The sequence below is a fragment of the Aristolochia californica genome, unplaced genomic scaffold (genome assembly GCF_029961685.1).
Source record: "Aristolochia californica isolate CCGP_79_NKW_82.1479 unplaced genomic scaffold, dmAriCali1.0.hap1 SCAF_1, whole genome shotgun sequence".
In the NCBI taxonomy this organism is placed as follows: domain Eukaryota; kingdom Viridiplantae; phylum Streptophyta; class Magnoliopsida; order Piperales; family Aristolochiaceae; genus Aristolochia; species Aristolochia californica.
Window position 1 is genome coordinate 1,956,495 of NW_027181770.1, and position 10,520 is coordinate 1,967,014.

Here is a 10,520-nt window from a genome sequence, read left to right on the forward strand (position 1 = left end):
CGACTCGATGGACCTATCGAAGACTTTGGCTGGGGCAACTTAAATTTTAAAGAGGACAGGTCAGCAATCGGGTGGAGCCAGGCTTATCCTACCTGACCCGAGTTTTGAAGAACCCCAAGTCGGTTCCGATTTTTGAGTCGGAAAACCTGGTTTCGAGTTGAATCTGACTGGCGTTAATCGAATATTAAACAGTCGTGAAGAAAAAGTCAATGCCTACATTAATCTAACTTCTTTTCTCAAAGTGACCCAACTTCTTTTTTGCCTCTCACTAGCAATCCACTCGATGTCGAGACGCGAGACAGGTAGACGGCTGCTTCAAGTAAATGACAAAATTGCCCCTACTTTAAAACTGTAACGAGGTCTAGCAGCATCTCCTCCGGACTCCAAGAACACGTCAGCAAAATGGTAATTTTTACCTATTAGGAGGGCTCTTAGCTTGGTGAATACCGGCAAAACGATGTTACTTTAATCTACAACGGTTTCTTTTAAACAACCAGCGTTCTGTCGTATGTGCAAGAAAAAAAAAGTGAAAACGCCCGATATGAGGCCACAACGAGATCGGACGTAATATATATAGTATTATACATTAAAAAAATAAGGATACTGAGGGCGTCGGCAAGGCGTCAAAACCGACTCTTTCTGATAAAGAGCAATTCTGACGCACCTCTAGTTTATATTTGGGACATTCGCCACACAAATTCAATTCCTGGAGGGGGGACATATAACTACTGCGAAAGAGGATCCGAAGGTAGGGCTATTGCCTATCTTTTTCGAGCGAAGATTTGAGGTTTTGGTTTCATCTGTATCGAGTTCTTTCGATCTCGAAGATCTCTCAATGTAAGTCTGAAAATCGCTCTGATGTTTAGTTTCGTGCTTTGACGAACCTTATCGCTTTCTTGATCCATCATGGATTGTTTTTTTTTTTCCTCAATTTGCTTTTGATTGGATTGTAGGGCGTAATTTGGTTGAATTTATGAAAGTTGTTATTGTTGCGAGATGCAAAACGTATTGGTAACTAATGATTTGGGCGATTCGGTGACGGTGCTCTTTGCTCCGTGTCTATTCCATTTGCAGAATACGAAATAGAAGGAAAGGGAGTTGATTTGAGACGTTTTGGTAGAATGAAGAAAAATATTTTTTCTTCTATTTCTTCATGTCTTTAGGGTGGAAGAATTGCAAGAATTTTATGGTAGTCAATGGTTTTAACTGTTCGATAACGGGGGCACTTCGTGCTGTTTTCATTCCGCTGGTAAACTGGGCTTAAAGAGGGTACAAAATTGGGTTAAAGAGTAAGTTGCATTTGGAGAGACTGCAGTTTGAAATACAAGCGTAGAGTGAAGCTTAACTTGTTTCTGAAAGGCAATTGCACCAAAAAATGGCCATCTAAATATGCTCAGCTCTAATACCACAAGTGAAGCTTAACTTGTTTTTTGAAGGCAATTTTGACAAAGCATGCTCACAGAAATATGCTGCCATTCAGGATTTATTCCTTTTTATTTTTATTTTTATTTTACTAGTATATGGTAATGCTTTGCTACCTGTAAGAGATTTTTGGCATAAATCTTTATGTTATTTATTTGGTGTGAATGCAGAAATTTCATCATTTTCATTTAAGGCTGATTCAATTGCCGTACTTGTTCTTAAATCATGTCATGAACTGAGGAAAAAATATTCTGAAAAAGATAAGATGTTCTAGGCTTAACTTTGCTAGGTGCTTCATAATGTGAAAGGCGGTCGGTATTCCATATTGGATCACGAACTACCCTCAGGCCATATTAGACCATGGAATAGCCTCCATTTAAACCCTAATGCTAAACATAGTATTAGATACTGCTCTTGGGGGTGATTACATGTATTTTGTGTGCAGTAGTGCTCTCAACAATTCTTCCAGTGTTAAAGAAAAGGAAGAAAAATGTTTCTCTGCATTGTGTAGGCTTTAGACTTTGAGGTTATTAGGGATTGTGGTGGCATTACTTGGAGGTCAAACAAAGCCTCAAATCGACTTTAAAACTGCGCTACTTTTTTGGTCAAAACAATGTTTTTTTGTTTTTTGGTTCTATTTTAAGTTCAATTTAGGGGTTAATGGTCCTAAAATATTCAGAGGTTAATGGTCTTCAGAATATGCATGTTTTGTTATCTTCACAGACTTTAACAATTGGAAGATAGTTTCAGATCTTTCTACTGCTATGGTCCTCTTCTTAGGATTTCCAACCTGATTGGTTTAGATGAAGCACATGTACCAAACACATGTCAACCCATTTAAACAGAAATCCATTTGGAATGCTTTGTTTGGTTTGCTTTCTTTAACATGAGTATTTTGTAGCAGGTTCTAGTGGAGTTTATGTACCATTTCATGAGGTCCTCACTTTTGTTATTCTATTACTGTTCTTTGTGTATCATTGAATACTCTTCCGATTTTCTCTTGTTTGCTCTTCAGCTAGCTAGAACATTACGAGTTAGCTTTTGCGTAACCATAAACTTTGGATGCATGTGTGTGTTTTCCCTCACTCCTTCTTGTTTACATCGTTTATGATTCCTGATTCACAATGTCACCTCAAGTATATGCGTGGCTGCACTGCTATGAGGCTAATTTGGCATATAGGTTTTATCTGTTTATTGAAGTCCATTTATACAGGTGAAAGAGTCATCACCGATACAAATATATTACATATGCACTTGCTATCATCTTCTGTAAAATCTGGCTTGATGTGCTTAATGTTTCTCAGTGTTAATATTTTGGTAGATGCTTGCGTTGATTGTAGCTCTTTCCATGAGAAGGTCATTGAAAAAAAATTCCATATTATTTTTTGCATTATACATTTCTTTCTCCAATTTTCTTGATTTCTGTTAGTTAATGTTGTATTTATGCATCAGGAGCACCATGAGTAATGAAGGAGAAAGAACTTGTCCTTTATGCATGGAGGAGATGGATCTGACTGATCAGCAGTTGAGACCATGCAAATGTGGATATGAGGTTTGAATTTGATAAATGTGCAATTTCTAAAATATAATCTCAATATTGTGGAACTTTTTTCTAAATTAGCAAGTTCTTTTATTGAGCATGTACCTTTTGTTTTTCTTCTGTTGTTGTTTCCTCCCCTGGGGACCTCCTTTATACTTCTTTCTTTTCGAAATAAATTCTCTCAACATTTTCAGAAACAACAACTTTGGTTTATTTACTTTTGAAGCTTGGCTGACTTTTTTGTACTAGATATGCGTTTGGTGTTGGCATCATATACTGGAGATGGCTGAGAAAGATGGAACTGAAGGGAGATGTCCTGCATGCCGTACTTCATATGACAAAGAAAAGATTGTTGGCATGACAGTCAATTGTGAAAGGTTCTTTTCTTTTATTTTCTTTATATATATACATCTCTTGTCATGTAGTTAATGCAGTTTTAAGATAATCAATGCTCTATGCATTCACTAATGCTGCCTATAATTGATCCCATGCTCTGATTTGAATTAGGGGGGTGGCCTCTGTGCGTGGTTTGGAGGAACCCGCTCCATGCCAAGCAGCAAATCGCAACTGCATTTTTTGGCAGACACCTAACTCAAAAACATATGGATGTACATATTGGCATGTATACATGCATTCACATGTGAATCTCATGCTTGTAATTTTAATATGTGTTATTTCCTCATAACCTTTTAGCATTGCTCATAATAAAAATTTGTCACAGTTGACATACATATATTTATACATATATTTAGTGATTCACTACTCACTTTAAAAACGTTATTGTCCATTATGATGGTGAATTATCGTTCCATGTTTTGTTGTCCAGGCTGGCTGAACTAAGTTTTGAGAAAAGGCAGAAGTCACAGAAGACAAAGTTGAAAGCTTCAGAATCAAGGAAGCATCTTAGTACTGTTCGAGTCATTCAACGAAATCTTGTATATATCGTTGGACTACCTGCAAATCTAGCTGATGAAGAGGTATCCATAGGACATGGATTTAGTATGTCATATACTTCAAACTTGTCAATATGGACGACACTGCCTGTTTTGTACATGTTGTGCTCAGCTGGTGTTTTAAGTTGTACATTTCAGTTCCCAACTTGGGTGCGAGTTGGACCCTTCACTAAATTTATGCCTTGCTGCAGGTTCTTCAGCAAAAAGAGTATTTTGGACAATATGGAAAAATCCTAAAGGTTTCTATATCACGTAATGCTGGAAGCAATCAGCATCTGTCTTCTAACAATTCATGTAGTGTGTGAGTATTTACCTTCTCATTTTAAAATTATCTTGGAATATTTTTGCTCATGGAAGTGGCTACAAAGATAAGCTTTTGGGTTAATTAACATATCATTGCGCAGATGCATTAGATTTTCTATGGTAGTTGATTTTTATTCATGTCACTCAGATATATCACATTTTCAAAGGATGAGGAAGCTATTCGTTGTATACAAGTTGTAAATGGCTTCATCTTAGATGGTAGACCTTTGAGGCAAGTATTTCTTCAATTTGTCACTGTTAATCCATTTGTACTCTTTAGCATTTCTTGTTACTGATTGTTTTAATCTATTTGTGACCAGAGCTTGTTTTGGTACCACAAAATATTGCCATGCATGGTTGAGAAATATGGTGTGTCTTTGCTCTTTGTGTCTTTTTCTCTTTTCTTCTTTATTTTATTTTTATTTTTATTTTTTCAGTTTTGAGTTCTGTTAACCGCAGGCTGTTTACTGGTCCAGCCTTGTGGAAATCCTGACTGTTTATATTTGCACGACACTGGGTCACAAGAAGACACTTACTCGAAAGATGAGGCTTATTCAATTTGTGGAAGGTACTTTCATTTTCCTTCCTCATAGAACCCTTTTCTTTTGATTAAGCTTTGGATATCTCAGTCTACATATAGGTCTCGTAACTTATTTACTTTTTTTTTTTTTTTTTTTTTTTTAAAATCTTGTCATTCCAGTAAACATCAGCATTCTTCTGTGAGTGTTGTAAATAGTTTACAGCGACGCTCGGGGAGTTTCTTGCCTCCTCCACTAGATGATGTCTCCACCAAGAGCAACAACATTGTTTCAGCAAAACCTCTGCCAAAGCCAGCAGTTTCTGTAAGAACTAATTATGTCCTAGACTTTTGACATATAAGGGAAGCATCAAATCTGCATAGTTTCTTTTCCAGTAATTTCAAAAGATGGCCTTAAGTTTTAGCCTATTTCCATATACAGTCATGTTACTGCTTCTTAAAATAAAAAAAGAAAATACTGCCATGTTAGGTTCCATCCTATAAAGTATTGACACAAAATTCATATGAATGGTACTATTAACTGATTGTGTGGCCAAGGGCTTCATAATTAAGAGAATGAAAGAGAAATCAATAAGAAAGTTTGGACAGGGAAGAGTGTAGAGATGAGAGCTTGGAAATTGATGAAGAGGGAATGACAAGAAGGAGGGAAAAGAAGAAAGAAACAATAGAGAGGAAGCTGTCAAGTGACTCTACTATTTGCTTATCTCTAAATCTAATATTACTTTTAATAAGAATAATTACAAATACAATTGTGACTCTAAAGAAATAAAATAGAGGTTAAAATGTAAATAACAAAGAAAATGATTACGGATCAATCTACTTCTCACACTATAATAGCGTTGGAACAACTGATTATTACATAATTTTCACTTTATTTCGTACAGGTATAATTGCCAAACTTACTCAGGTGTCCATTTTCTTTAATTTATATTTGTTTATTGTTATTTTTAGAAATTAGGGATTAATGAGGAGGAGAGAGAAGGGAAAGTGAGTAGAGAAGAGGAAGTTTGGGAGAAGGCTGCGTGAGAAGAGCAGCCTATGTTAGGGGTCAGAACTCGACCCCTAGCTCCTTTTATTAAATCACTTAAGCAGCATTAAGGCAAAAGACTAAAATATTTCTCCTCTAAACACTACTTACTATTACATACTATATCTTGCTAAAAACTGACCCAACCCAACTACTATTACATACTATGTTACAATTGCATACTATCTTATTATTACATACTATCTTACTATTATATAGAACTCTCCTGATCAAACATGTACCCAGTGGAATGACCATAATATACTTAATTCATATTTCAACTCTATTAATATAAATTGTCTAGGTGGGAAGGAGAAGATGTCGGCTTCCCTTCCCCACACTTCTTCTGCCACATAGCAAGAAATCTGCAATGTGGATCATTTCAGTTACGTTGTCGTGATTTCTTGGAAATGCCATAGCAAGAAATCTGTGGGTCTATCCATCTCTTATTCAGATCCTCTCTCCATGTGTATGGGGGGATAGGACAAGCCTCTCTTTGCTCATACAGAGAAAATATAAGGTTTAGGATGGCCCATATCTTCTGTGCAATGGGAGGAAGAGAATTGGGAACACCCACAAGAACCAGCCCCTTCTCTTTTCCTCTTCTTGTTGATGGAGGCTAGTTTTGGTATTTTTGAAAGAAGGGTGGACTGTTAGCTTGCATTATTTGTAACTTTCCAAGGTAGTTCTGTTTGGCTCTACTAAAATTGTAGCTGCATTTGTCCAAAGGATCCCAGCTATGTGACTTGTATATGGAAACGGAGTAGATATATTTGGATTTAGACCAAACTTAGGGCTATGTTTAAAATGACCCTACTTCTGTGGTACTTTTTGTCCCATGGTGACTTCCTTGTTGAACTGTATCATTTCCATCTTACTAAATTACTCTACGTGCATATTTGCTTCTTGTGGAATATCAATACATTATAAGTTGTTTTTGCTTGTTCCCTAGATTATAGGAAGTGCAAAAAGCTCCCTTCTGAATAGTGAGAGTGCAAAATCTGGCAGTCTTCCAGCGGCAGCTTCTTGGTATTAGTGGTCTTCTTTTGTTCTTATTTCCTTTTCCAGTTTTTATTGAGATTCTTTCTTAGCTAATCTGCATTCTTTCTTCTGGCAGGGGCTCAAGAATTGTGTCTAGTAAGTCATCAGTTAATAATGCTGCAGTTTCCCCTGGACTGGCAGGGCAAAATTCAAGTTCATCAGATTGCTTTCCCTTGTCTTCTGCTGGTGCAGCCGCAGAGAGTTTGACCCAGATGCCTTCTAATGATAAACAAGAAGAGACAGGCCTGACACCTGTTTCAAATGGTGTGCTAGAGACATCTCCATCGTTAAAACCTTACAACTGGAAATGCTCTCAAGCAAATCTACCAGAGAAGCAGATTGTTGGCTTCCATGAGCCTCCTGAAGTTGGTACTAGTACTATTGAAGAAATTTACCATTCCTCCACTTGTGGAGATTCAGCCAGAGTGGTCACTCCACCTCACATAGCTTCAAATTCCAATGGTTCCACTGAGCAGTTCACGTTGAAGGTAGAACATGCAGACCACAGGATATCAGATGAAATGATAGAAAATGTTGGAACAAGAGTGGCTGCATCACACGTAGGTGACATGACTGGGACGAGCTCAGCTGATTCATTTGCACTTATTAGAGATGAGAAGTCTGCTGGATGGACAGAAACTGAAACAGAGATGGCCATTGATCTGTCTGTAAACCCTGTATCAACAGTTGGCAGTGCCTATGGTGACCTTATCATGGACCCAGTAAATGAGACTAGGCCACTTGCTCTGGGTGTCTCATTATCCCCTAAATGTGAAAATGGGAACTTAGGCAGGGAGCATGTGCATTACCTTTCTCAAAATCCTAAGTCATTGGAGGATGTTGATATCCGAAGTTCTACTGGTTGTGAGGCATATAATATAAATGAAGAGGTGGAAAAGGGTGAGAACAGCATTATAGAAGATATTTTGTCACTGGATCTTGGCATGGATGATCCATCTGCTAGTCCTCATAATCTAGCAAAAATTTTACTTGGTGATAATGATAAAACATCTGGATACACAAGATTATTCACTCCATGGAAGTCATGTAGCAGTAAGGAGTCCAGGTTTTCTTTTGCAAGAATCGATGAATGCTGCCAAAACAATGATGACCGTGCCTTTTCTTTAAATACCTACAGAGGCGAGCAGACAGGAAATGGTTATCTGCCGCAACTTGAAGAAGTCAAAGGCGCTAACAAAAATCAACTTGCAAAAGGAGGCAGTATCTTCGATTCTCTTAACAGCCTCCACAACCTTTCTAGTAGTAATAATGTTTCTGGTGAGTTGTAACTTCTCCATTTTCTTCCTTTCTAGGTATTTTCAGATTTTTGCTTACAGGATCTTTAGTGATTTCTTCTGTTGTATCATACTATATGGTGGCTTATTTTAGATGGATTCCTGGTGCAAAGCTTTATGTATTGGCTTTTGACTTTTTATGTACTTGATGCTTTTACCTAAAAGGGTACTTATCTTTGTATTAGATACTTTGCTTTCTAATTTAATTGGCCGAGGCATGCTTCATGTGGAAATAGATCAATTATGAATCATGATTAGCCAAAAAAGTCCAGTCACATTGTTGCTTTTTATTTTAACTTATTTAGACTATCTTGTGTCTGTTCAATTGTTAAAATTGTGTTATTCATTTGGTGCTTCCTGCAGCTTTACCTGCCGCTTCAAGGCCTGAAATGGTTCAACCTCTCAGGTTCCCAAGTCATAGAAAAGCCCCATCTATTCCACCTCCAGGCTTTCCCTTACAAACTGATCGTGGTCAATATTTTTCAGCTCATCCCCCTTCTGGTATGTCATACTGCTGCATTCTTCTGTTTGCAAGCTCATTATTTATCGTTCTTTAATATTTCTATTCTTATTCATCTTGTAGGTTTTAATTCTCATCGCCAGTTTCCTGGTGGTTCAGCCTCCTTGAGCTCTCAGCAAATAAATGGAAGCAGTTACTTGGATGTTGAGTTTATAGATCCAGCAATAATGGCAGTTGGTAAAGGAAAGGTTCCAGTGGCAGATCCACATATGATTTCTCCGAATCATGGCTTAGATTTGATTGGTTTCTCTGAGGCTGACCAGAGGCTTCAGATGTTAAAGTTGAAGCAAGCCAGTTTTAACCAACATCCACTGGCAGTGATGGATCAGAGCAAGTACAACCTTGTACGAGATGTGACTCTGCAGGAGGGGATGAGGACTTCTGGTGGAGCATGGGGTTCTTGGGAATTGCCGAGCGGTACTGCGATTGACTCTGCATTTCTTGCCAGAAGAGGTCAATCAAGCTTAGACGAGATTGTAAATAATGGAAGAGTTGGATATGATTCACAATATGGATTCCTTAGACCATTCTCTTCTCACGAGGATACCAACTTTCAGGCACCCAATGCTGGTGGTTTTTTCAATTCAGCATTCAGATTTTAAGGATCATACATCTTCTGGAAGTTGCCTTCTTTGCATGATGTGCTTCGTTTTGTCGCAAATGCTGTGAACCTGTGCCAAACCCTTTATCCATGGGTATTTGCTTCCTTGGTGTAGGCTGAGTTACTTTTTTGCCTGAGTGCTTATATTAGAATTCATTGTAACTGCAGATGTTACTCCAAAAGAGTCTGCACATGTTTCTTGGGTAAGAGCTAAATGCTTCATGTTCACCGCTTCAATTTGTGAGAGCAGTTTCTTAATGCTATTTTTCTTCTTTCCCCTACCAATGTTTAATGTATCCTGTTTTTTTGCAGGTGTGGGAGAATAATAGGTTTTGTAATACACCTACACGTTCAACTGTCTCACACAGATCACAGTCGGCAGTTCCAAGATTGTGTTTCTGTGCTACAGTTCAAGGGATGCGTGCGTAGCTTGTCTTGGATAGAACTTTTGACATTTGGGAGTGCAAATATTGAACATTGTGCGTGAAATAAGATAAAGATGTTCCGCTTAATCTGTATCCAATGAACTGAAGTATAAATGGTATACGAGAAGGGGCCAAAAAGTTTCGTCTCATTGCGCTTTTGTGACCGACGGGTTTCTCAGGTATCGCTTGCACTGGTTGAAGCTGGTGTCGTTTATACGTTACTCAGTCACATATTATCACTTCGCTGCTTTGCCTAGTGGTTTCAGTTTTTGACAAGGTTACCAGACCATCGCAAAAAGAATTACCCACGGTAAGTATTGATAGATGCGTTCATTGATTGTTTGATCAATTATTATTTGATGAAAGGGTTCCGAATAAGAGTATTTTGATTTTTGACCCTATTTACCTGATTTTCTAGCGAGTAAGGGTGCATTCGCTACTCGGGGTGAAACTTTTGGTCAAATCTTTACCCAAATTAGCGCTTAAGTATTGATAGAACATAGAAATTTATTATTTTTTTCTCTAATCCATAATGAGTAGTGTTAAAAGCCGTAGACTTTTCTAGTCCATAACGGGTTCACTTTAAAACAGACAATTTTTTTTCACAAGATGCTATAGACTTGATTGAGTATTTATGTTATTCTAACATAGCTTGTTTTCAAATGCCTCGAGTCGAGACAAGTGCGTACTCTGGTACACTGGCACTGCTCTCCTCTACAGTCTATACGGATTACAGCCTGCACAAATTATTCCTCCACGAGAGAATCTTCCTTCCCCTTTCCCCTGTTTTTGATTTTCTAATTTCTTGTCCAGTTCACTAGCCATATCTGACACCTGCCAACGAATAACCAGTTG

The 10,520-nt window shown here is 37.8% G+C and overlaps 1 protein-coding gene across 1 annotated transcript; it reads left to right on the top strand.

The window, feature by feature from the left end:
- Window positions 1-686: 686 nt before the first annotated feature.
- LOC137936036 (uncharacterized) lies at window positions 687-9,792 on the top strand. Its single transcript, XM_068780584.1, has 14 exons — window positions 687-837; window positions 2,875-2,974; window positions 3,212-3,339; window positions 3,789-3,939; window positions 4,107-4,216; window positions 4,367-4,450; window positions 4,539-4,587; window positions 4,695-4,786; window positions 4,919-5,060; window positions 6,736-6,812; window positions 6,901-8,102; window positions 8,483-8,620; window positions 8,703-9,443; window positions 9,553-9,792. Coding segments are annotated over exons 1-13 (2,814 nt in total). The 5' UTR covers window positions 687-835; the 3' UTR covers window positions 9,242-9,443; window positions 9,553-9,792.
- The last annotated feature ends 728 nt before the right edge of the window (window positions 9,793-10,520 follow it).